Source organism: Thalassophryne amazonica, chromosome 6 (assembly GCF_902500255.1).
Source record: "Thalassophryne amazonica chromosome 6, fThaAma1.1, whole genome shotgun sequence".
Classification (NCBI taxonomy): Eukaryota; Metazoa; Chordata; class Actinopteri; order Batrachoidiformes; family Batrachoididae; genus Thalassophryne; species Thalassophryne amazonica.
The window spans coordinates 3,560,195-3,587,706 of record NC_047108.1 but is presented as its reverse complement, the minus strand read 5'-3'; the positions used below and the strand labels follow the sequence as shown (position 1 = coordinate 3,587,706).

The 27,512-nt window shown below is 43.3% G+C and overlaps 2 protein-coding genes and 1 long non-coding RNA gene across 6 annotated transcripts in view; 1 reads left to right on the top strand and 2 right to left on the bottom strand.

The window, feature by feature from the left end:
• Positions 1-27,512, bottom strand: part of dennd2da (DENN/MADD domain containing 2Da) — a 248,382-nt gene that overhangs the window by 220,497 nt on the left and 373 nt on the right. The gene's annotated exons all lie outside the window — the stretch shown is intronic.
• On the top strand, positions 924-27,512 carry LOC117511770. 2 transcript variants are annotated; one of them, XM_034171665.1, is made up of 5 exons: positions 924-2,736; positions 2,899-3,046; positions 3,447-3,565; positions 8,656-8,772; positions 27,173-27,512. In XM_034171665.1, exons 2-5 carry the CDS (start codon positions 2,921-2,923, stop codon positions 27,444-27,446), a joined length of 636 nt encoding a protein of 211 aa, XP_034027556.1. In that variant the 5' UTR covers positions 924-2,736; positions 2,899-2,920; the 3' UTR covers positions 27,447-27,512. The 2 variants fall into 2 exon arrangements, with proteins under 2 accessions (XP_034027556.1, XP_034027557.1); XM_034171666.1 differs by lacking the exon at positions 27,173-27,512 and adding an exon at positions 12,369-12,415.
• On the bottom strand, positions 7,442-16,661 carry LOC117511771. Its single transcript, XR_004561077.1, has 3 exons — positions 16,346-16,661; positions 13,342-13,541; positions 7,442-8,778 (listed from the first exon to the last, which is right to left on the bottom strand). It is a non-coding gene; the product is annotated as an uncharacterized LOC117511771 (long non-coding RNA).

Sequence of the window (27,512 nt, the reverse complement as noted above, 5' to 3'; positions counted from 1 at the left end):
TGTGGGATTGGCGTTTGGTGTGATCAGCGACGGCTTCGCTTCACACCCCAACCAGATAAGTGGTTAGACAGGACCTGCACGAGTGTGTGATTGGAGGTGGAGGTGCTCCCTCCTTACTGAACACAGACTGTGGGATTACTGAGTGTGCGAACTCACACTCATCAAAACTGTTTCTGTTCTCTGCCAGCAGTGCCGGGTCTGACTGCTGAAGACAGTGGCCACCTGGGGCGCAGGGCTTGGCAGCTCCGGTGTTCTTCAGATCCGTTGGTGGTGGAAGCTGTGTGGGTTCCGGCTCTTCTATCACCAGACGTCTTCTATCTTCGAGCCTGCCACACACCACCTTGTGTATGATTGACATTCCGCAATATTGTTATTGTCTGTACTTCGTTGTGCGATTCACAACATTAAATTGTTACTTTTGGCTTATCCATTGTCCGTTCATTAATGCCCCCTGTTGTGGGTCTGTGTCACGACACCTTCCCAACATAATCTTAAAAGTAGAGAGGGTGTCTGTCTCCCTGATCTGAATTGGGAGCTGATTCCACAGGAGAGGAGCCTGAAAGCTGAAGGCTCTGCCTCCCATTCTACTCTTACAAACCGTAGGAACTACAAGTAAGCCTGCAGTCTGAGAGCGAAGCGCTCTATTGGGGTGATATGGTACTATGAGGTCCCTAAGATAAGATGGGACCTGATTATTCAAAACCTAAGAAGAAGAATTTTAAATTCTATTCTAGAATTAACAGGAAGCCAATGAAGAGAGGCCAGTATGGGTGTGATATGCTCTCTCCTTCTAGTCCCTGTCAGTACTCTAGCTGCAGCATTTTGAATTAACTGAAGGCTTTTCAGGGAACTTTTAGGACAACCTGATAATAATGAATTACAATAGTCCAGCCTAGAGGAAATGAATGCATGAATTAGTTTTTCAGCATCACTCTGAGACAAGACCTTTCTAATTTTAGAGATATTGCGTAAATGCAAAAAAGCAGTCCTACATATTTGTTTAATATGCGCTTTGAATGGCATATCCTGATCAAAAATGATCCAGGCCGCTAAATCCTCGTTGTCTGCTAGAGTCTCGAGCGACGAGGCAGTGGACTTGTATCTGAGGCAATGGCCGACATCTCATATAGACACGTGCATGCATGATTTAAAACAGACTCTACACGGGACGATATGGTCTAATTGAAACTCGGGTGATGGATGGAAGACAGACTGAACATGTACTTGGATAAGACAATGAATATGGAGGGGGATGTCTACCAGTTGAAGTCGGAGGTTGCTATGCTACAGCTAAAACTAGACGACTTGGAAGGATGGCAGCGCCGATGCAATACTCGCATTATCGGGATAAAAGAGGGAATTGAGAACAGCGGAAGCCAACGACCTACAGATGCTATTGCTACGATACTTCAGGAGCTTCTGGGCTTTGACTCTGCTCTGACTTTGGACCGGGTCCACCATGACCAACGACCACCACCCAGCGATGGAGAACCCCCAAGAGTTATGGTGGTGAAATTTCACTATTTTCAAGATAGAGAGAAATAGTGTTGTGTAAAGTTGCCCACACAACCTCACTGACCCTCCATGAAAGTGAGTATCTTCCCTGACTACACCACTGCGGTTGGCTAAGAGGAGAGCAGTGTTCATGGAGGCTAAGCGGCTCCTGCGGAACTGTCAGCGGATCAAGTTTGGGATCGTCTTTACTGTGGTTCTATGCATCACCCAATCAGGCCAAGAAAAACAATTCAAGGACCCATCTGTAGCGATTGACTTTATTTGGAAGAATCTAAAGCCTTAGGACATGGACCTTTTTTTGAGATGCAACGGCTAATGTTGATAGTTTAAGACACTGAGAAGAGAAGTTTCCACTCGGTTTGCATAACTTTTGATTTGTCTTTCTTTTTCTTTCTTCAGTGTGGGACTAGTAATGTGGCCTTTATTTATTTTTGTTTGCTTGTCTGTGGGCTCCTGCCAGCAGCTAGACATGTCGCCCAGGGCTTCCCCCCTTGTTGGCTGTCGGGGAAGGAGCCACTGGGGGCGGGCCTCATACATTGAGACCATTGGATGTGATGTTGCTTCACGGGTGTCTATATGAAAAATACAAATCTAAAATTAAAAAACAATGAGATAAATATATTATATATTTAATTAATTAATTAATTATTATGATATTATTATATTATTATTGTTATAATATTATTAACATATTATTATACTATAATATAAAAATAATAATAAAAAATCTAATATAAAAAAATATGATTATCTAATGCTCATTTATATCTACCTATTTCCAGTCATTAATTAGTCAATCAAGTCATTAATTAAAAAAATGTTTTTTTTGGAAAAACATTAAGGCCATATGTGGTCACTGAAAAGGCATTGTCATGGTCTGGCTTTGTCTGCCTCCCTGTCCTGTCTGTTTTTAACCTTGAGTGTAGTTTGTGAGTTTTTCCCCCAGATGGTGCACTCAGAGCCAAGGAACACCTGCTGCTTATCATCGCAACACACCTGATGTGCATAAGCAGCTCATCCGCACACCTGACATGCATAGCAGCCGATCAGCAGCAGGCTACTTAAACCCAGGCTTTCAGCTTATTCACTGCTGGATTCTAGGTTTTTCGATGTCCTTGCCATGAAGCCAGATTCTCTGCCTGACATTCCATGACCTTGACCTCGCCTTTCATGCTGCTTCTATGTGCTCTGATGACAGAGCTTCCTGCAGCTATATTCAAGGTAACCTGGCCAACTCTCTAATCCCCGTATTAGTGTGTTGTCTTTCCTGGTGTTCCCAGACACTATCCTGCATGGCTTATATATACAAACATACATACATATATATATATATATATATATATATATATATATATAGCTGTTTGTTTTTCTTCTTTATTCTAGTTAAAGAATGCGACATCCCTGAATGAGCTGTGGCTGCGTTCTGAAAAACACTCCAGCTCGATTCATGAGGACACTGGAGAATAAGAAGAATGTTGTAGCTGATTACATTCAGTGGTACTTCATCAACAAAAACTATCTTTCCATCCAGAGCTATAACATTCTGACTATTCTGTGCTTATTTAACATCTTTTTATAGCATTATTTACTTTTGTTTACTAATGACCTTTTGTTTTCATGATCCACTCCACCTCCCAGTCAACAAATGTTTTAAATGTAAGAGCTTTTTCAGAGGGTCTTCTGTTTTATAGCAGGATGAGTAGCTCAGTAACAACGCTGGTTTAAGCCTTACAGAATAGCTTTTGTGTAACTCCTTGAGCGTTAGATTCTGCTGTAGGTCAGGGAAAACAGCCTTGAAAAGTAACATCTACTGACTAATCTATTTTTTTAAAATGACACTGTTTTCGAGATTCAGAGAGGGTCTAGTGACGCTGGATTTTGTCAACACCCTGGAACAGCATCCTTCACTCTTCTTCTTGTCCATGTGCTGCAGTGAGACCAGACTGACAGCTGATGCTGTGGAGAACATCTTCAATGTGCAGTTCAGTCACCTGGCAGCTCCAGGCCTCGAGAGGAAACAAGAGTACGGAGCTACTGCTTTATGTGGAAGGTATTAAAGTTGGTTCAAAATATACAGATCAGCATTTTTATCATGTCAAAGTGTAAGGGCACATTTTTGTCATTTTATTCTCATTAAAAACTATTTTTTTTTCCTTACAACCCCAATTCCAATGAAGTTGGGACATTGTGTGAAATGTAAATAAAAACAGAATACAATGATTTTCAAATCCTCTTCAACCTATATTCAGTTGAATACACCACAAAGACAAGATATTTATGTTCAAACTGATAAACTTTATTGTTTTTGTGCAAATATTTGCTCTTTTTGAAATGGATGCCTGCAACACGTTTCAAAAAAGCTGGGACAGTGGTATGATTACCACTGTGTTACATCACCTTTCCTTCTAACAACACAAGTGTTTAGGAAATGAAGACACTAATTGTTGAAGCTTTGGAGGTGCCATCACAGATACCATCACAGATGTGTAAGTTGTCCATGCCATGGGCTCTAACACACCCCCATACTATCACAGATGCTGGCTTTTGAACTTTGCGCTGGTAACAATCTTTATGGTCTTTTTCCTCTTTTGTCCAGAGGACACGACGTCCATGATTTCCAAAAAAATTTTGAATTGTGGACTCATCAGACCACAGCACACTTTTCCGAATCAAATCAATTTTATTTATATAATGCCAAATCACAACAAACAGTTGCCCCAAGGCGCTTTATATTGTAAGGCAAAAGCCATACAATAATTACAGAAAAACCCCAACGGTCAAAACGACCCCTATGAGCAAGCACTTGGCGACAGTTCCACTTTACGTCTGTCCATTTCAAATGAGCTCAGGACCAGAGAAGGCAGCCGCATTGTTGATGTATGGCTTTCGCTTTGCATGGTAGAGTTTTAACTTGCACTTGTAAATATAGTGACAAACTGTGTTAACTGACAATGGTTTTCTGAAGTGTCCGTGAGCCCACACAGTAAGATCCTTTACACAATGATGTTGGTTTTTAATGCAGTGCCACCTGAGGGATCGAAGTTCACAGGCATTCAGTGTTGGTTTTCGGCATTGCCGCGTACGTGTAGAAAGTTCTCCAGATTCTCTGAATCTTCTGATTATATTATGGATTGTAGATGATAGAATCCCTAAATTCCTTGCAATTGAACGTTGAGAAACATTGTTCTTAAACTGTTGGGCTATTTTTTCACACAGTTGTTCACAAAGTGGTGATCCTCACCCCATCTTTGCATGTGAACGGCTGAGTCTTTTGGGGATGCTCCTTTTATACCCAATCATGACACTCACCTGTTTCCACTTAGGTGTTCTTTGAGCACTCATCAACTTTCCCAGTTTTTGTTGCCCTGTCCCAACTTTTTTGAAACGTGTTGCAGGCATCCATCTCAAAATGAGCAAATATTTGCATAAAAATGAAAAAGTTTATCAGTTTGAACATTAAATATGTGTGTTTGTGGTGTATTCAATTGAATATAGTTTGAAGAGGATGTGCAAATCATTGTATTTTGTTTTTGTTCTCCTGGGGGATTTCAACGCCCACATGGGCAGCGACAGTGAGACCTGGAGTGGGGGTGATCGGGCGGCACGGCCTCCCCGATCTGAACCTGAGTGGTGTTCAGTTGTTGGACTTCTGTGCTAGTCACAGTTTGTCCATCACAAACACCATGTTCAAGCACAAGGGTGTCCATAAGTGCACGAGGCACCAGGACACCCTGAGCCGGAGGTCGATGATTGACTTTGTAGTCGTATCATCTGACCTTCGGCCATGTGTCTCGGACACTCGGGTGAAGAGAGGGACTGAACTGTCAACCAATCACCACCTGGTGGTGAGTTGGATCCGCTGGGAGGGGAGGAAGCCGGTCATACCTGGCAGGCCCAAACGTATTGTGAGGGTCTGCTGGGAGTGACTGGCGGAACCCTCTGTCAGGGAGGTCTTCAACTCCCACCTCTGGGAGAGCTTCTCCCAGATCCCGGGGGAGGTTGGAGACATGGAGTCCGAGTGGACCATGTTCTCCACCTCTATTGTCGATGCAGCCGATCGTAGCTGTGGTCGCAGGGTCTCTGGTGCCTGTCGTGACGGCAATCCCTGAACCTGGTGGTGGACACCGGAAGTAAGGGATGCCGTCAAGCTGAAGAAGGAGTCCTACTTGTCTTTGTTGGCAGGTGTGACTCAGCTGACAGGTACTGACAGGCCAAGCGTACTGCAGCCTTTACGGTCACAGAGGCAAAAACTCGGGTCTGGGAGGAGTTCGGGGAGGCCATGGAGGAGGACTATCGGTCAGCCTCAAAGAAATTCCGGCAAACCGTCTGACGCCTCCGGAGGCAGAAGCAGCTCCCCACCAACACTGTCTACATTGCAGGTGGGGAGCTGTTGACCCTGAGTGGGGATGTTGTCAGATGGCGGAAGGAATACTTCGAGGATCTCCTCAATCCCATCGTCATGTCTTCCGAAGAGGAAGCAGAGACTGGGGACTCAGAGGCGGACTCATCCATCACCCAGGCCGAAGTCACCGAGGTGGTCAGAAAGCTCCTCGGTGGCAAGGCTCCTAGGGTGGATGAAATCTGTCCGGAGTACCTTAAGTCTCTGGATGTTATGGGACTGTCTTGGTTGACACGTCTCTGCAATATTGCATGGCGGTCGGGGACAGTGCCTCTGGATTGGCAGACCGGGGTGGTGGTCCCTCTGTTTAAGAAGGGGGACCGGAGGTTGTGTTCCAGCTACAGTGGATCACACTCCTCAGCCTCCCTGGTAAGGTCTATTCCAGAGTACTGGAGAGGAGAATTCAGCCGATAGTCGAACCTCGGATTCAGAAGGAGCTTGAGGGTTCATGGGAGTTTGTCCAACCAGTTCAAGTGTTTTATGGAACTGGAGAAGGCGTTCGACCGTGTCCCTCGAGGCACCCTGTGGGGGGTGCTCCGGGAGTACGGGGTCTGGGGTCCTTTGCTAAGGACTATCCGGTCCCTGGATGACCGCAGCAGGAGCTTGGTTCGCATTGCCAGTAGTAAGTCTAGCCTGTTTCCAGTGCACATTGGCCTCCGCCAGGGCTGCCCTTTGTCACCGGTTCTGTTCCTTACGTTTATGGACAGAATTTCTAGGTGCAGCCTGGGGTGTAGAGGGGGTCCGGCTTGGGAACCACAGAATCTTGTCTCTGCTGTTTGCGGATGATATGGTTCTGTTGGCTTCATCAAACCAGGACCTTCAGCGTGCACTGGAGTGGTTTTCAGCCGAGTGTGAAGCGTCCGGGATGAAAATCCGCACCTCCAAATCTGAGGCCATGGTTCTTGACCGGAAAAAGGTACTTTGCCCTCTTCAGGAGTGTCCTTGCCTCAAGTGGAGGAGTTTAAGTATCTCGGGGTCTTGTTCACGAGAGAGGGAGATCGACAGACGGATCGGTGCAACATCTGCAGTGATGTGGTTGCTGTATCGGGCCGTCGTGGTAAAGACAGAGCTGAGCAGGGGGGCAAAGCTCTCAATTTACCGATCGATCTACGTTCCAACCCTCACTTATGGTCATGAGATTTGGCTCATGACCGAAAGAACAAGATCGAGAGTACAAGCGGCTGAGATGAGTTTCTTCCGCAGGGTGGCTAGGCGCTCCCTTAGAGATAGGGTGAGGAGCTCGGTCACTCGGGAGGAGCTTGGAGTCGAGCCATTGCTCCTCCACATCGAAAGGATCCAGCTGAGGTGGCTCGGGCATCTTTTTCGGATGCCCCCTGGATGCCTCACTGGCGAGGTGTTCCAGGCACGTCCCATCATGAGGAGGCCCCGGGGAAGACCCAGGACACGCTGGAGGGACTACGTCTTGCAGCTGGGTGGGAACGCCTTGGGGTTCTCCTGGAGGAGGTGGGGGAGGTGTGTGTGGATCAGGAGGTCTGGGCGGCTTTGCTTGAGCTGCGGCCCCCCGAACCCCACCTCGGATGAAGCGGAAGAAAATGGATGGATGGATGGATGGATGTATTCTGTTTTTATTTACATTTACACAACATCCCAGCTTCATTGGAATTGGGGATGTACCTCCCCAGAGAAAAATGGAAATCTATCTTTGAAAGACATTCTTATGTTTGCTACTGGACTGAGGAAAATTCCTCCAGCGGGAATTCAGCCAAAGCCACAGCTTATTTTTGAGGTCACTTCACACTTCCCTGTAGCAGATGTTCATGCAGAATTCCAGTATTACAGTTATGAGGAATTTCAAGAAGCCATGGATTATGGCATCCCGATCTCTCCTGGGTTTGGACTTCCCCAAATTCCAAATCGTTTTGCTCATAAGACAGTTGCAACCTCAGTGTTTCTAATTTTATTCAAAAGTTTACATTTTTACATTGTTTACTTTATAAACCCTTCCATGTTAAATTTTATCCTGCATTTTGTGATTAAACATTTCAAGAAAGTCTCTAAACAGCACATGAAAGTAGGTGCATCTCAGTAAATTATAATATCAGGATTTGTAATTTCAAAAACACTAACCGTAATTGGCAAACTTTAAAAAGACTTGAAATATTTATTTCTTCAAATATCTTGAAAATGAGCTTTTTAAAATGCAGGGGGGAAAATACCTCAATACTCTAATGTACTGAGATGCAGCCGTAGAATTATACTGGAAAAAAATCAGCACAGAGAAAAAGTTTTATTTTCATTAAAGTGCACTTTTATTTTTGAGGAGTACATTTGCAAAGAAATGCTTACTATTTGAAGCCTGTTCACAAAAATACTGATCTTAAAGAATGTTTTTGTAATCCTGTCTCGGTAAAACAAATCTGTACCTCCATCTGGATCAAACTGTTTGATGTTATGTCATTAAAAGGAAAAAGTTCTTTATATAGTACAACACATTGCCTTCTTATTTCTTCAGGTAGAAAACTTCCCCAGTGAATGTTTACAGTAGTTAAACAATTAAAAACAAAACATAATATTTCTGTAACAAAATTTGTACCCAAAGGTTGTTCAAAGTTGTTTTTTTGAGAATTTGTGTCAGAACTAATAGTATTAACATCTAGCAGATAATCTGTTAGAATCACTAGTTGTTATCTTCTAAAGTCCAGCCATATTTTTGAGTGCTATATGATTTTTGACTGCAGTGGATCAGATAACTAGTCGAGGGATTTCACTCTCTTTCCAAGTTCATTAAATGGACCCGGAGATTGTCATCACCACATAGAGCTGGCAGAATGTCATCAAACTGGTGCAGGACTTCCTGAGACACTTGGAATCCACAATCTGCTCCACCGCACCTTTAGGTCAGTCTGAAATAGGAACAAAATCAGTCACATCAGCAGGAATCATCCTTTATAGTCCATGGGCTAAGCAGGTTTTCGGTACCCCTTAAGGGGAAAAAACGACACTTAGAATCCAGCCTCAGTGTATCATGGCCTCCACAAAAATGTATGATAGCCATCCCAAGGTGGTAGCTGTAGGCAGGTAGGGATCAATGAAGAATTACACAGAGGTCAAACTTTAAAATGCTCCAATCATGTTGAAATCTATATCACATTAACAATTCCAAAAAGGTATAGTTTGGACTATCTATGACGGAATGTTCTGGAGTTATGGGGTCAAAACAGCAAAAATGAACTAAGTTTGAAACCAGACCTAAACGTGTAGCTGATAAGTTTGCCTCTAAACAATATTTCGTAGTAATAAGTGTTGAATAATCTCATCTCTATTCCTCCTTCGCAGAGTACAGTCTGGGAAAGTCACCTGGGGGGGGGGGGGGGGGGGTGTTGGCGGAACTCCTGAGTCCTGAACGTTCGGACTCCGACTGTTGAGACGCTGAGAGAGCGCGCCGCCTTTTCACCTCACCAGAACTTAAATTATTTAGCATTTCATGTATAGCACAAAGGGAGAAAAATAAATATTTTCGTTTTGGAACTGGTGTTGGGAAAGTGTAGTGACACGGACCCACAACAGGGGGCGCAAATGAACGGTCAATAGATGAGCCAAAATATAACAATTTAATGTTGTGAATGTGCACAACGAACATACAGACAATCTCAGAATATCATAACAGTCAATACACAAAGGTGACGTGTGGGCAGGCTCGAGGATAGAAGACGTCTGTCCTAAGAAGAGCCGGAACCACACGATTTCCGCCGCCCCAGAACCTGGTGAATACTGGAGCCGCCAAGTCCCGAATTCCCAGGTGATCACCGTCCCCGACTGTCGGATCTGGTACTGCTGGCGAAGAACAAAGACAGTCAAGTGTGGGTGTGTGTACACCCAGTAACAACAACGGTGGGAATGCCACCTCCACCTCTCACTCAATAACTTGCAGAGTACTGTAGATTCCTCAGGGGAAAAGAGTGCCTTCAGCGCTCTCACAGCTTCCACCGACGGAGGAACTGGTACTCCTGCAAACACTCACAATATACAAATATTGCAATTACAAAACGGCTGAGGATATTACCTCCAATGAAGTATGATATCTCGGCAACGAGGTGGAGATGACGTCTGGTCTTTATGGAGTGAGATGATGTTGAGTAGATGGGTGACAGCTGTCACGAGGTAATGAGCGACAGCTGTCACCCCCGGCTGTGTCCATGGCGGCAGCGCCCTCTCGTGCCTGAAGCCCGCACTTCAGGCAGGGCGCCCTCTGGTGCTGGGCCAGCAGTACCTCCTCTTCTGGCGGCCCACACAACTGCTTCTGATTATTTCATGCTGGGTTCAGTCAGATACTGGACCGCTCCTCAATCCGCGTCTTATCCATAACAGAATTCTCCGGCCAAACCAGTATGGACCCAGCGGCAGAAGCAGTTCTATTTCAGGAGAAAGTCCATGAAGCACCTGGAGATGATTTGGTAGCAAGTGCAGCACCTTTCAATTCAAATTAAACAGACAGACGCCCGTGTTACGGAGCTTGTAGCTCAGGCAGGTTGGAACGCTGCTGTTTTGAGGGGGGTGTTTGTAGACGGGTTGAATGACTCCCCTGAAAGATGAGCTAGCTGTCCGTGACGAACCGAAGGATTTAGATGAGTTAATATCCTTGGTTATTCATCTAGACAATCAGATTAAGGAGCATGGACGAGAGAGAGGGCGAGTGTCCGAGCGGGGTGTTTTGTCTCGGGGTTTTCCCCGACATAAGTCCGGACCGCCTCTTCTTCGTTCCTCTGAGACTCCTCCGACGGGACCTCTAGCTCCTCTAGTGGATGAGCCAATGCAACTTGGAAGGGTCAGAACAGCCATATTGCCCCGGTCAAACGAGCGTCAGGAGACAGCATCATAACATGGCTCCAGGTGTTTTATGGACATTTTTGTGGGATATAAATGGGAGTTTTTGTAAACCAGGTTTTGTGTATAGCACTTGAGGTAGTTCTGGTGGGGTGAACAGGCTGGCTGGTCGGAGTTCGTTTGGACTCAGGTAAGCGTGTGTTTTTTTTTTAAATTATTTATAGTTATTTAATTTTTGTTAGCGGAATGGGTCGTTTTATTTTGTTGTTTTTTATTTCCCTGTCCCGTAACCCCAGCCTCACACACCTCTGGCCGTTCGTCTTTGGTGTTGTGGGGTGGTGCAGGTTGGTTGCTGGGCATTCCCATGAGGACCTCTGCATCTGGGGGGGTCCAGGGCTCTTTTCTTAGATTTAGTTGTTTCCCGGTTCCTCTCCAGCCTCAGCGTGCCTCTGACCGTTCGCCATTGGCATTGCTGAGGTGTCGGGCAGTGGGGATATACTCCAGTCAGAGCGGTGGGGCCGATCAGTGCCGTACGCCTTTTCCGCTGCCCACCCCTCCCGGTAGGCTGGAGTATAGTTGGGGGGTCGACACCGGCCGTCTTGCCGGTTTTCTCCTGCCCTTGGGGGTGGATCTGGGTTGCGTTTTTCCTATTGGCTTCTGCGGCTTAGTAGTCCTGTGCCGATTGCCACGACGTGTTTCCTGGCGGACCTGGAGGGTCTTTCGGGGTGCTGGGGAGGTCAATGGGGCTTTCAGTAGTTTTTGTTTGCTCCTGGGGTGGTTTTTGGAAATCCCTGGGGGTTTGGGGTTTTTTTGTTTCCTCCTGTTTCCCCCCGGGTTTGATGGGACGGCCCTCTGGGGGGAGGTTGACTGTGGGGCCGACCGGCCGTGTTGGGCTGGGGTGTGGTTCCTGGGTTGTGGGGGTGTCTCCTGGGGTTTGATGGGACGGTCCTCTGGGGGACGTTAAGGCTCCCTTGTATGCCTGGGGATTCCTGGATGGCTCCTGCCGTGGTCGTTGCTCCTGGGGTTGACGATGAGGTTCCCTGGGGGAAGTCGGGCTCCACATGTTAGGGGAGGGCGTTGTTTGTTTTTTCCTTTGACCTGTGTTCTAGTGTGTTGGGGTTTTTGGGTTTGTGTGTTTTTTTGTTCCTCCCCAGGGTTTGATGGGACGGTCCTCTGGGGGGGGTGTTGGGTTGGGTATTGTTTTTCTTTTGTGTTTACCCCAGTGTGCTTCCCTGGGGTATGTTTGTGGTACTCTCTGGGGTGGATGCTGGGGGCCTTTTTTTTGTATTTTGTTTTTGTATTTGGGGTTGTTTCGGGATGTTTTTTTTTTTTGTTTTGATGCCACCCAGCCTTTCTACCGCATCTCCCGGCTCTGCTGCCTGCTGTGATCTCTGCCCTCCTTCTGCTTTGGCCTTTGATGTGTGGGGTTGTTTTTGGGTCTGGTTTGTGCGGTCGCCAGGAGGCTTCCCGTTGACGGGGGGGTACTGTTGTGTGTTGGGGGGGGGGGGTTTGGCTGGACAAGGTTGGGTTGTGATTTGGGGCTGTTCTCTGAGGAAAATGTGCTGCAGAAGAGTCTCTCTCCTTTGTTACGATGATTGGCTGCACCTGTTGCATTCTCGTGCGGCTCTCTATCAGGACAATCCACGACACCTGTGATGTTCACGTGCAGATCTGAGGACTTCCAGCTGGTACCAATGTAGTGATGAAGAACTACATTTAAACCAGCAGTGAGTTGGATAAGACTGCCGGAGAATACGACCTTGTGACGACCGTGTGGGGACGCTGAGGGCCGTTTCAGAGTCTGACATCGCGCCTGTGAAGGAGGACGAGGGTGAGAGGCAAACGTTGTCAGCACACGACAGAGGTGAATATTCTGAAAGGTTTATCCGTGAATGTAAATTGGCGTTTATACGCAGCTATAAGTAATTATTGGTGGAAATTGTTTGGCGTGCTCCTCACGGCAGTGGCGTGCGGATTAATGATCCTCCACTAGCTGTGAGCAGCAGCCTCTTTGAACTAAGTTTGAAACCAGACCTAAACGTGTAGCTGATAAGTTATCCTCTAAACAATATTTCGTAGTAATAAGTGTTGAATAATCTCATCTCTGTTCCTCCTTCGCAGAGTACAGTCTGGGAAAGTCACCTGGGGGGGGTGTTGGCGGAACTCCTGAGTCCTGAACGTTCGGACTCCGACTGTTGAGACGCTGAGAGAGCGCGCCGCCTTTTCACCTCACCAGAACTTAAATTATTTAGCATTTCATGTATAGCACAAAGGCAGAAAAATAAATGTTTTCTTTTTGGAACTGCTTCTGATTATTTCATGCTGGGTTCAGTCAGATACTGGACCGCTCCTCAATCCGCGTCTTATCCATAACAAAGCAGCTTTAGTTTGTATGCAGCAAACAGTACAACAGTACATGGAGTACCATCTGTGAGTAACTGAGAGCAAATTGTTCAACCTTAATACCATTCTGTTAAATGAAGTCTAGTGATGAGGTTGAGGAAAAGTCTGGGCCTCAATCTTTTTATAAACTAACACAAGGCGGAATGACAGCAACATGGGCAGGTGTTCTGTTCGTACACTATTGTGTGAGCAACATTTTAGGAGACACTATGACCTAAAATGTAGACTAAATACATTACCTACAGTCTGAGGAAGGTGATACACGGCTTCTAGTTTACCAGATGGACAACAAGACTGGTGCACAGGTCTGACGGTGCGATTGTTGCAGAGGTGTCAAACACTCTTTGCAGGACATTCATGAAGACATACTGCAAAAGGCATTTATGCTCATGACTGCCAGTGAAAAGACATCTCTCTCTCAGGTCACTGAAACTGAGTCCTAATGATGGAATGACAAAATACACAAAATGTGTTAAATGTAATTATTGTCTTAAAAACAATTAACCAAATTCATCTGAAGAATCCTGAACTGTGAGCACTTTGGTCATATAACTGAAAGTATTTTGTATACCCTCAGTATTTTGTACCACACAATTTTCAAAAAATATCTGAAATGAAGCACTTCCAGTAACAATAACTGAATTTCTTACACCGCTCATTTAAATTGTGGACCACTATTCTTAAATTCACTTTTCAAGGTCTCAGATTTGAAGAGTCCCTTCTCCTCTTGTTTTTAGATCCTCTAACGGTGTTCGAATGGATTTAGATGTCAGTATTGTACTACACAGGCACACAAACATACAAAATTTGAAGTGGATCAATGTGTCATTTTTACCCAAGGCCAAAATATGGCCATCAGGCATTGCAAAGACTTTGCGTCCATTTGTCCATCTGTCTGTGCTCAGCACAACTCCAGTCCTATTACTACCAGGGTCTACAGATTCACAGGTAACGTTCTTGGGACACAGACATTGGACAGGTTCAATACTTTAGCATTGCATTCTGTTTTTTTATTATGCCAGGACCTATTAAATGCTAAAGATGACTTCAATTACTAATTAAAAGAGGTATTTTGAAATACAATAATGTCTTAAAAATTTGAAAAGAGATTTTTTACAGTTCCTATTAACACTCCTCTGAGGAATGTTTCAGAGTTGTCTTATCTCATACGTTATGAATGTGTGGTTTCAGTACAAACAAATGTCACTGGTATACCAAAGCAGTTCTTATTGCAACATTTTTTTGAGACGTGGTTCATCATTTGAGAAACGTGATGCTGCTAGAATTTTTGTTGCGACTGTAATCTGACATTCAGACATTCAAAAAAAAAAAAAAAAAAACTACATTATTGACAAGTAAGAACTTTAGACATGTTTTAGAAATAGGGCTGACTGAAAAGCAGCATTAAATTTCACATTTGCTGAAATTACTTTAAAAGGCATGTACCGTTACTTTCTGAAGGAAGACCACCAACTTTTGATCTGTTGGTTTGTAGCTGAGGTGCCACACATAACTGCAGGCTCCTGCAAATTCATCTCTATGCTCTGATCTTAATCCACAGTGAATGGTCACTGTGCCATTTTCTGTGCCACAGTCCACACGAAGGCATGTTGTAAATTGACCAATCCGTGATGCACACTCCACATAATATTTTGCAATGATCTATGGATCATTCCTATTTGACAGACACATATCCATGTGACACTGTAAAAGGAGCACACAAATCCGTGCTCATCCACTAATGCACTGTATATGTCAGGATTTGCCCCTGTTCAGGTCTTGACCTTTTATTTTCCATCAGCCTTTCTATATTGATGTCTTTCACTTGGTTTTTGATCATCTGTTTATTTTGCTTTTTCACAGCTTGTTTCTGTTCTTCACACATCAGCCACACATTTAGTGCCATTCTAGTTTTGTTTGTCTTTAATCTACTGTTTTTGATTTTGTTCATGATTGCTTTGGTCACAGTTTTTATCTGACACACATTGTGTTTTGTACTTTTTCCACTCATCAGCTCTGTCCTAGTTTTAGTTTTTGAATTACTTGTTACCTTCTTTTCAGTTTTAGCCATTTGTCACCTGTTATTCTGTTCATGTTTAGATTCCACCTGTTATTCTGTTCATGTTTAGATTCCACCTGTTATTCTGTTCATGTTTAGATTCCACCTGTTATTCTGTTCATGTTAAGATTCCACCTGTTATTCTGTTCATGTTTAGATTCCACCTGTTATTCTGTTCATGTTAAGATTCCACCTGTTATTCTGTTCATGTTTAGATTCCACCTGTTATTCTGTTAATGTTAAGATTCCATTCTGTCTAGAGTTTCTTGTTTGTTTCGGTCTGGATATTTTAGTATTGTTTGTTTATGGATTCTGGTTATGTCACTGCACTCCCCTATCAGTTCTGCCTCATCTTTGTTCCTCATGTTTCACACCCAGTTTCATCTGTATTACTGTCACACCCTCAGATCACTATACTCTCTTGCCCTTCACCAGCACTTCCTTATTCCTGTTGGCCACGCCCCATTTGTTTGTCTTCTGGTTTCCCATTTCTCACTTTACTCTCTTGCCTTGTCTCTTATCTTTGTTTGTCCACGCCCACTTCCTGCCAGCTCACCACACCTATTTTCCATCACTGCCTAATTGTTCACCATGCATTTAAGCCCTGGGAGTTCTGTTTGAAATTGCTAGTTCGTTGATTTTCATGTCTTCGTGCCAGCTCTTCTGCTCTAGATCTGTGTTCCTTGGTTTGTACTTTATTGCCTCACTGTGCCTGACCATTCTTGTTTCCTGGACCTGGTTTTTGTCTCTGCCCACTTACTACTGTTTGCCGTGCTCTCGACCTTAGCCTGTTAATTTTTTACAATGCCATTGCCTTTCGCCTGCCTGTACTTTCACCTCGCTGACTGCTTCTTTGTGTACCAGATCACTGCCTACCATAAAGTCCTTGATATCCTACTACCTGTTTGAGAGTCTGCATTGTGCCTCCTATCATCTGCTGTGCTCAGCTGCTCTGAAATCCTGACAGTATATAAGTACTCAGAAGTCACTTTTTTACAAGTGTCCTACCTAATTTTTAGTTGTTGGAGTAAATAAGTAATAAGGCACAGATATAAAAATAAATTAATTAATTAAACCTGCACCGACTGACATTTTTGGTGTACCTCACTCATAACCAAGACAATGGATAATGGCATGTAAAGATGAGGGGTGAATGTTTAACTGGAAGGAAGGCCAGTTCTTACCATTCTCTATCAAAGGTGCCAAAACCTGAGCCACAAAAAACTTCCAATATGTCCGTCCCACCAGCTGGATTCCACAATATGGACAAGACATTGTCTGGTGGAGAAACGGAAAGGGAACACCTGTGACATCAAAATAACAAATTAAAAGATAAACAGTACACTTACAATTATAAGAGCACTTAAGTAATCCACTTTGTGGTTACTTAATGACAAATATGTCACATTTGATTTCATTTTCAGGTCAATAAAGTAGTGATATTGGGCCTCATGTATCAATGTTGCGCACTTGTGGCGTAAATTTACGGCGTAAACTTGAAATACACCAAAGTCGCCGTGACATGTATCAAGCAGTGCACACCTGCCCATTTCTGGCGTACACCTGACGTGATCTTGATAAATGCGGCAGGTGGAAACGATCATTATAATAAACACGCCCATAAATATTCAGACTCTGCTTCAGACACCCTCATTTTACGACACGGAAGCCGGAAAGACGGCAATGAAAAAGAATTCCACCAATCACGACGTGTGCCAATAGAGCGTCAAAAGCGGCCGTCGTATTGTTTTGTAGTATATAATCAATAAAGTGTTACAGTGGTCCCTCATTAATCGCTGGAGTTACGTTCTAAAAAATAGCCCGTAATACGTGAAACCGCGATGTTAGGCAGCGTTATTTTTTACAATTATTATAGACGTTTCAAAGCTGTAAAACCCCTCACTACACAGTTTATACACTTTTCTCAATCAGGCATGAACATTTTCTCACTTTTCTCTCGTGTATAAACACTCTCAAAGTTCAAACCTTAGTAGGAAAATAATACCAAACTTTTCAGGCCCAAACATTTGTTTGAGAAATAAAAATAGAACGTTTTCCTATAAATAATTATGATGGCATTTAGAACTAACAAATTAATTTTAACGATCAACGAATGAGGTCGGACACATAAGAAATTATTAATAGTGACTGACCAGTATTTCACAGATCGCGCCTCTGCGTCCTGGCGCTGCACCTTTTTCCACTCACATCTGGCTGCAGGTGTTTGTTTCCGAGTGACAAACACAGTTATGAGTAGTTGTTGGTGCTCTTTTCTCTTCTGGGCAACAATATTCTTATAAACAGACACGCAGAACACAGAACACTGTAAAAAAGGCATGCAAAATTGGACTAAATACTCCGCGAGACTCTGAGGCCACGACAGGTGAACCGCGTTATAGCGTGGGACCACTGTATTCTCTTTTCACGTCAATAATTCTTGACATGTGGATCGTGCTCCATAACAATCCCGCAGAGGCGGGATTTGTATTGATTATTATGTAGTATAACCAGGAAAGTGTTATATATGCATTGATTTGTATAATGGCACTGTTTTATCATGTTGATCATCTTCATTTTTATGTGCATTCCAGCGCTGGTTCATTTTGGTGTATAATTTACGCCACCTCTCGACCTGGTGTATATTTTCAGCGCAGCGTACGCCAACGATCACATTGATAAATGCCAAGTAGCGCAGCCGTTTTGGCGTACATCCCATATACGCTCAAATATCGCCGTACGCAACGTTGATACATGAGGCCCATTGTGTCACACATTAATACCTTTTACTCACAGTACTTAAAAAAGCTATGCTAACATATAGCTAACACTACCCTATGTTTGCTTGTTTTTTTTAACAAACTCTACAGTTAGCTATGTATGTATTAAATATATCTACAGTATTATATGGATAATACAATTAACACATACATTACCTGCATCTTGTTCTCCTCACATCACTGAAAGACCCTCCGTTTAATTTAACGGAGTGGCTCTACGTCCAACCGTTGGTTCAATAAAGTAAACACGCGAGCATATACCCCCAACCACAACCAACCAATAAGCACGCTTGTAAATTCACTTCTGGTTTCAACGCGGGGAAAAGAGGTGGATATTTTCTCACAGGCTGCGGTAGGGTTCGCAGCCCGCAGAGGGGCTGTGATCTAAAGCGGTTCTGTTTGGCTCATCATAGGGAAATGTGTCAAACTAACACCATCTTACAGGCAACAAGCAGCAATTTGTTCATAAAAACTGTTTCGTCGTCGTTAACAGGCTTCCGTTCAAAATGCTTATGAAGTTTATCTGCTTTCATCCATTGTGGTGTTTTTTCCACAGTAATTAAAGACGGTGCTGTTAAATGTGTCAAACATACGCCGCTTTCCACTCTGCAATAGAGCCTTAAAAAAGTTGTATAAAAAACATAGTTTAGATGCACAAAACGTGTCAAATACATGATCACGCTTGGGCAAATAAGGTAAGACTATGACTACGTTTACATGCTGTTAATATTCAGGTCAATATTCCTTCTTCCTCTTTCTACCATCAATAAAAGACATTATATTCATGTCTTTCACGATACTAATGAAGTATTCAGTTTCCTCCTCGCTCAAAAAGTGTGGTGCTGTGCTGCCGCGTCTGGATTTCACCATACTTGTTTACCTCTGCTTCTATTGTGTCTGGTGGGTTGCGCGCGCCGCATACAAGTAGTTGCCGTACTCAAAAGACCAAGATTCCTTGTGAATAGGACATGCGCAGAGCACAAAATAATGTTCCTGTCTATGGGGATATACCGATGTGCGTTTATATGACCTGATATTCAGGTTAGAAAAGGAGCAACCCAGGGGTCATATTCAGGTTTTTAAAAACCAGAATATGAGCATATTCAGGTTTTTGCGGGTGTTTACATGGCCATGCACAACCGGGTTATTGCTAATATTCCGGTTATGAAAGGGTTATTGGCTGCATGTAAACGTAGTCATTATATTTATCTGCCCAACGGTTGGGTGAAGAGTCTTTGCCTTAATTTAATCCACTGTTTACCTTCCACAGCTGGATACATGACTGTCTTCTTCTTCTTCTGTCAACTTGATTGGCAGTTTGCAGATGGACACGGGGCCACCACTGCCACCAATTTTTCTTTTTTTTTTTTTGGCATGCTTTTGCAGCGTTTTTCTGTTTGCTGGTGTTTTCTTGAGTTGCAGTTCATTTGGCCTCTTAGGCCCACCGTAACAAAGGGCAATATCCAGGATTAGAGCGTCATGGCATCGCACAAAAGACTGGAATAGCACAGTATATCCAACCAGCTGGAGTCGTGGTTAAAAGTGGGTGAAATGGTCAAACACCGCAAGCCGCAGTGGGTGTACAATGACATGACTTCTGACAACATATTTGAAGCACCACGAGACGTCCAGCAAGTCAGAAAATACACATACAAGAGGAGAGAGAGAATTAATTCAACTTTGCAGACATGGTCATTCTGTACAATGATCAAATCATCAAGACCATCAAGCAGACGTGTTGCAATGGAGAAGAAACAACTATTTTTGGTGCAGACAAAACATTTAATCCCAGTAAATGTGCATGTGACAGTCACCGTGTTCAAGCATCTAGCACTGCATAGTAAAAGGACAGAAGATCATCCCATCATGATTGGCACAGTCTTTCAGCATGGGAATTCTGATTTTGGCAGCTTCCATTACTTTTATCCAACTTGGCAGCAGAAATGGCAGCAGCAAATATGGCAAGATTCATCAAATAAATAAAAAATTATTTTCTGCAAAATTTTCCAAGCACATTTTAATTTTTATATTTTTTTTATTTTTTATTTTTTGAAAGCTGAATGGGCTCAGAACAAAATAAGACTGTCTTTTGCTTTTTCCAGCCTATCCAAGTCAACAAAAGATGGGCAGATGGGTGGCAGAACTTTTTTTACTCACCCCAATTCCCAAATATCCCAACCCATCTGCCTGGATTTTAGCAGTTTCCTGAATCCGGGGGGTGGACAGTTACTCCCCATGCCCCTGCCTCCTATGTCTGTGCATAATGGATACAACATATTTTATTCTTTCATCCATAAGAGTGGAATATTACAAACAAAAATGAACATTATTCTTTGCTTTTCTGTTTCAGACAGACATTAACATTTTAAAAAGTCACTAAAAATAACTATTACCGCTATTTTGTTTATTTTTTCTATATCTAAGTTTTAAATTAAACATTTTGTACAGTTTTTCTTAAAAAAAAAAGATTACATCAATTATAAACAGATGACATGGAAATCAAATCAAAATCAAATCAATTTCATTTATATAGCGCCAAATCACAACAAACAGTTGCCCCAAGGCGCTTTATATTGTAAGGCAAGGCCATACAATAATCACAGAAAAACCCCAACGGTCAAAACGACCCCCTGTGAGCAAGCACTTGGCGACAGTGGGAAGGAAAAACTCCCTTTTAACAGGAAGAAACCTCCAGCAGAACCAGGCTCAGGGAGGGGCAGTCTTCTGTTGGGACTGGTTGGGGCTGAGGGAGAGAACCAGGAAAAAGACATGCTGTGGAGGGGAGCAGAGATCAATCACTAATGATTAAATGCAGAGTGGTGCATACAGAGCAAAAGGAGAAAGAAACACTCAGTGCATCATGGGAACCCCCCAGCAGTCTAAGTCTATAGCAGCATAACTAAGGGATGGTTCAGGGTCACCTGATCCAGCCCTAACTATAAGCTTTAGCAAAAAGGAAAGTTTTAAGCCTAATCTTAAAAGTAGAGAGGGTGTCTGTCTCCCTGATCTGAAGTGGGAGCTGGTTCCACAGGAGAGGAGCCTGAAAGCTGAAGGCTCTGCCTCCCGTTCTACTCTTACAAACCCTAGGAACTACAAGTAAGCCTGCAGTCTGAGAGCGAAGTGCTCTATTGGGGTGATATGGTACTATGAGGTCCCTAAGATAAGATGGGACCTGATTATTCAAAACCTTATAAGTAAGAAGAAGAATTTTAAATTCTATTCTAGAATTAACACGAAGCCAATGAAGAGAGGCCAATATGGGTGAGATATGCTCTCTCCTTCTAGTCCCTGTCAGTACTCTAGCTGCAGCATTTTGAATTAACTGAAGGCTTTTCAGGGAACTTTTAGGACAACCTGATAATAATGAATTACAATAGTCCAGCCTAGAGGAAATAAATGCATGAATTAGTTTTTCAGCATGACTCTGAGACAAGACCTTTCTAATTTTAGAGATATTGCGCAAATGCAAAAAAGCAGTCCTACATATTTGTTTAATATGCGCATTGAATGACATATCCTGATCAAAAATGACTCCAAGATTTCTCACACTATTACTAGAGGTCAGGGTAATGCCATCCAGAGTAAGGATCTGGTTAGACACCATGTTTCTAAGATTTGTGGGGCCAAGTACAATAACTTCAGTTTTATCTGAGTTTAAAAGCAGGAAATTAGAGGTCATCCATGTCTTTATGTCTGTAAGACAATCCTGCAGTTTAGCTAATTGGTGTGTGTCCTCTGGCTTCATGGATAGATAAAGCTGGGTATCATCTGCGTAACAATGAAAATTTAAGCAATGCTGTCTAATAATACTGCCTAAGGGAAGCATGTATAAAGTGAATAAAATTGGTCCTAGCACAGAACCTTGTGGAACTCCATAATTAACCTTAGTCTGTGAAGAAGATTCCCCATTTACATGAACAAATTGTAATCTATTAGATAAATATGATTCAAACCACCGCAGCGCAGTGCCTTTAATACCTATGGCATGCTCTAATCTCTGTAATAAAATTTTATGGTCAACAGTATCAAAAGCAGCACTGAGGTCTAACAGAACAAGTACAGAGATGAGTCCACTGTCTGAGGCCATAAGAAGATCATTTGTAACCTTCACTAATGCTGTTTCTGTACTATGATGAATTCTAAACCCTGACTGAAACTCTTCAAATAGACCATTCCTCTGCAGATGATCAGTTAGCTGTTTTACAACTACCCTTTCAAGAATTTTTGAGAGAAAAGGAAGGTTGGAGATTGGCCTATAATTAGCTAAGATAGCTGGGTCAAGTGATGGCTTTTTAAGTAATGGTTTAATTACCGCCACCTTAAAAGCCTGTGGTACATAGCCAACTAATAAAGACAGATTGATCATATTTAAGATCGAAGCATTAATTAATCGTAGGGCTTCCTTGAGCAGCCTGGTAGGAATGGGGTCTAATAGACATGTTGATGGTTTGGAGGAAGTAACTAATGAAAATAACTCAGAACAATCGGAGAGAAAGAGTCTAACCAAATACCGGCATCACTGAAAGCAGCCAAAGAGAACAATATGTCTTTGGGATGGTTATGAGTAATTTTTTCTCTAATAGTTAAAATTTTAGTAGCAAAGAAAGTCATGAAGGCATTACTAGTTAAAGTTAAAGGAATACTCGGCTCAATAGAGCTCTGACTTTTTGTCAGCCTGGCTACAGTGCTGAAAAGAAACCTGGGGTTGTTCTTATTTTCTTCCATTAGTGATGAGTAGTAAGATGTCCTAGCTTTACGGAGGGCTTTTTTATAGAGCAACAGACTCTTTTTCCAGGCTAAGTGAAGATCTTCTAAATTAGTGAGACGCCATTTCCTCTCCAACTTATGGGTTATCTGCTTTAAGCTGCGAGTTTGTGAGTTATACCACAGAGTCAGGCATTTCTGATTTAAAGCTCTCTTTTTCAGAGGAGCTACAGCATCCAAAGTTGTCCTCAATGGGGATATAAAACTATTGACGAGATAATCTATCTCACTCACAGAGTTTAGGTAGCTACTCTGCCCTGTGTTGGTATATGGCATTGGAGAACATAAAGAAGGAATCATATCCTTAAACCTAGTTACAGCGCTTTCTGAAAGACTTCTACTGTAATGAAACTTATTCCCCACTACTGGGTAGTCCATCAGAGTAAATGTAAATGTTATTAAGAAATGATCAGACAGAAGGGGGTTTTCAGGGAATACTGTTAAGTCTTCAATTTCCATACCATAAGTCAGAACAAGATCTAAGGTATGATTAAAGTGGTGGGTGGACTCATTTACATTTTGAGCAAAGCCAATCAAGTCTAACAATAGATTAAATACAGTGTTGAGGCTGTCATTCTCAGCATCTGTGTGGATGTTAAAATCGCCCACTATAATTATCTTATCTGAGCTAAGCACTAAGTCAGACAAAAGGTCCGAAAATTCACAGAGAAACTCACAGTAACGACCAGGAGGACGATAGATAACAACAAATAAAACTGGTTTTTGGGACTTCCAATTTGGATGGACAAGACTAAGAGACAAGCTTTCAAATGAATTAAAGCTCTGTCTGGGTTTTTGATTAATTAATAAGCTGGAGTGGAAAATTGCTGCTAATCCTCTGCCTCGGCCTGTGCTACGAGCATTCTGGCAGTTAGTGTGACTCGGGGGTGTTGACTCATTTAAACTAACATATTCATCCTGCTGTAACCAGGTTTCTGTAAGGCAGAATAAATCAATATGTTGATCCATTATTATATCATTTACTAACAGGGACTTAGAAGAGAGAGATTTAATGTTTAATAGACCACATTTAACTGTTTTAGTCTGTGGTGCAGTTGAAGGTGCTATATTATTTTTTCTTTTTGAATTTTTATGCTTAAATAGATTTTTACTGGTTGTTGGTGGTCTGGGAGCAGGCACCGTGTCTACGGGGATGGGGTAATGAGGGGATGGCAGGGGGAGAGAAGCTGCAGAAAGGTGTGTAAGACTACAACTCTGCTTCCTGGTCCCAACCCTGGATAGTCACGGTTTGGAGGATTTAAGAAAATTGGCCAGATTTCTAGAAATGAGAGCTGCTCCATCCAAAGTGGGATGGATGCCGTCTCTCCTAACAAGACCAGGTTTTCCCCAGAAGCTTTGCCAATTATCTATGAAGCCCACCTTATTTTTTGGACAGCACTCAGACAGCCAGCAATTCAAGGAGAACATGCAGCTAAACATGTCACTCCTGGTCCGATTGGGGAGGGGCCCAGAGAAAACTACAGAGTCCGACATTGTTTTTGCAAAGTTACACATCGATTCAATGTTAATTTTAGTGACCTCCGATTAGCGTAACCGGGTGTCATTACTGCCGACATGAATTACAATCTTACCAAATTTACGCTTAGCCTTAGCCAGCAGTTTCAAATTTCCTTCAATGTCGCCTGCTCTGGCCCCCGGAAGACAATTGACTATGGTTGCTGGTGTCGCTAACTTCACATTTCTCAAAACAGAGTCGCCAATAACCAGAGTTTGATCCTCGGTGGGTGTGTCGCCGAGTGGGGAAAAACGGTTAGAGATGTGAACGGGTTGGCGGTGTACATGGGGCTTCTGTTTAGGACTATGCTTCCTCCTCACAGTCACGCAGTCGGCCTGTTTTCCCGGCTGCTCGGGATCTGCCGGGAGGGAACGAACGGCGGCTAAGCTACCTTGGTCTGCACCGACTACAGGGGGCCTGGCTAGCTGTAGGATTTTCCACGGTGCGGAGCCGAGTCTCCAATTCGCCCAGCCTGGCCTCCAAAGCTACGAATAAGCTACACTTATTACAAGTACCATTACTGCTAAAGGAGGCCGAGGAATAACTAAACATTTCACACCCAGAGCAGAAAAGTGCGGGAGAGACAGGAGAAGCCGCCATGCTAAACCGGCTAAGAGCTAGTAGCTGCGCTAAGCTAGCGGATTCCTAAAAGCACGCAAAGTAAATAATGTGTAAATAATTTAGCGGTGATTCAGCAGAGGGAGTGCTTTAGTTGAGGCGCGTGAAGATTACACTGTGAAACAAATCGTTATCTAGTTAACTAGATCAATCTAACTGCGCAGATTAAACAGCTAACAGATACAGCAAAACACCGCTGTGCTCTGGAACAGGAAGTGATACAATACCGCAGTGAGAGCCAACCACCAGTAGTAGGAAAGTTAAAAATATTGAATGTTTGTGGAAATGAGTCACCCATTTGGGTAGCTGTCAGCCAAATAGGTAACATGGACATTTACCCTTTTGGGTACCTGTTGACTGACTGACTGACACAGTTACCTATTAGGGTAATTGTCAGATAGATATTTTACTGAGATTTTTGCTAGAAGTCTGATATGACTTACAGTGAGGAAAATAAGTATTTGAACACCCTGCGATTTTGCAGGTTCTCCCACTTAAAATTCATGGAGGGGTCTGAAATTTTCATCTTAGGTGCATGTCCACTGTGAGAGACATAATCGGAAAAAAAAATCTGGAAATCACAATGTCTGATTTTTTAATAATTTATTTGTATGTTACTGCTGCAAATAAGTATTTGAACACCTGTGAAAATCAATGTTAATATTTGGTACAGTAGCCTTTGTTTGCAATTACAGAGGTCAAACGTTTCCTGTAGTTTCTCACCAAGTTTTCACACACTGCAGCAGGGATTTTGGTCCACTCCTCCATACAGATCTTCTCTAGATCTTTCAGGTTTGGAGTTTCAGTTCCCTCCAAAGATTTTCTACTGAGTTCAGGTCTGGAGACTGACCAGGCCACTCCAGGATCTTGAAATGCTTCTTACGGAGCCCCTCCTTAGTTGCCCTGGCTGTGTGTTTGGGGTCATTGTCATGCTGAAGACCCAGCCATGACCCATCTTCAATGCTCTTACTGAGGGTAGGAGGTTGTTTGCCAAAATCTCACAATACATGACCCCATCCATCCTCCCTTCAATACGGTGCAGTCGTCCTGTCTCCTTTTGCAGAAGAGCACCCCCAGAGTATGATGTTTCCACCCCCATGCTTCACGGTTGGGATGATTTTCTTGGGGTTGTTCTCATCCTCTAAACATGGTAAGTGGAGTTGATTCCAAAAAGCTCTATTCTGGTCTCATCTGATCACATGACCTTCTCCCATGCCTCCTCTGGATCATCCAGATGTTCACTGGTGACCTTCAAATGGGTCTGGACATGTGCTGGCTTGAGCAGGGGGACCTTGCTGCCCTGCAGGATTTTAAACCATGACAGCATCATGTGTTACTAATGTAATCTTTGTGACTGTGGTCCCAGCTCTCTTCAGATAATTGACCAGGTCCTCCTGTGTAGTTCTGAGCTTTCTCAGAATCATCCTTACCCCACAAAGTGAGATCTTGCATGGAATCCCAGACCAAGGGAGACTGACAGTCATCTTGTGTTTCTTCCACTTTCTAATAAATAATCAGTCTTCTACCAAGCTGCTTGCCTGTTGTCCTGTAGTCCATCCTAGCCTTGTGCAGGTCTACAGTTTTGTCCCTGGTGTCCTTAGACAGCTCTTTGGTCTTGGCTATGGTGGACAGGTTGGAGTGTGATTGACTGAGTGTGTGAACAGGTGTCTTTTATACAGGTAACAAGTTCAAACAGGTGCAATTAATACAGGTAAAGAGTGCAGATTAAGAGGGCTTCTTAAAGAAAAATTAACAGGTCTGTGAGAGCCAGAATTCTTGCTGGTTGGCAGGTGTTCAAATACGTATTTGCAGCAGTAACATACAAATTAATTATTAAAAAAAATTATACATTGTGATTTCTGGATTTTTTTTTATATTGTTTCTCACAGTGGACATGCACCTAAGATGAAAATTTCAGACCCCTCCATGATTTCTAAGTGGGAGAACTTGCTAAATTGCAGGGTGTTCAAATGCTTATTTTCCTCACTGTACATGACACAATGTTCTATATCTGTTGGGTAACTATTATATTTGGGTCCAAAAGCTACCAAAGATACCAGTTTGGGGTTATGTAGATCACTTAATAATTGGTCTTTCATGCTTTAAAGTTATGCGTATAAAGTTATGTAACCAGTGTGTGACAAAAAATTGAAATTTTCATGTGTGTGTTGGCATTGCAGCAACAACCCCCCCCCCCCCCCCCCCATCCTATGATTACCCCCTGATTTCTGTGCTTGTTACATCACATGATTTGTGTGTGGGTTCAAGCAGGGCATGAAGTTCAAGATTTTTTTTGTTTTTGTTGCCCTGTACATGTCTGCTTATTTGTTTTTAAGGGATGCTGGTCTGAAGTATATCAGTCAGCCCGTCCGGCGCCTCACACCCTGGCCAAAGAAGAATAAGGTCCAACCCCTATTAAAGAGAGTGGTTCCGGAGCCGAGGCTGTGTGTGGAGGCGAGGCTCACCAGATCTAACGCGCTCCACCTCCCACACAAGCTCCTTCCCCCACAGCGAGGTGATGTTCCACACCCCAGGGCTAGCCTCTACCACTCGGGTCTGGTCCATCGAGGCCCTCAACTTTCACTGCCACCCATGGGACAGTGCATCTGACCCCACCAGGAGCACAAAGGCTCCAGACAACACAGCTCTCACGTTCATAGGGGCACACAAGCCTCT

Excerpts from the sequence above, each read along its gene's own strand:
- LOC117511770 (XM_034171665.1), top strand. The coding sequence starts at position 2,921 with ATGAGCTGTGGCTGCGTTCTGAAAAACACTCCAGCTCGATTCATGAGG. Across the intron at positions 3,047-3,446 it reads AAAACTATCTTTCCATCCAG|AGTGAGACCAGACTGACAGC; the intron begins AGCTATAACATT and ends TCCATGTGCTGC. Across the intron at positions 3,566-8,655 it reads GCTACTGCTTTATGTGGAAG|TTCATTAAATGGACCCGGAG; the intron begins GTATTAAAGTTG and ends TCTCTTTCCAAG.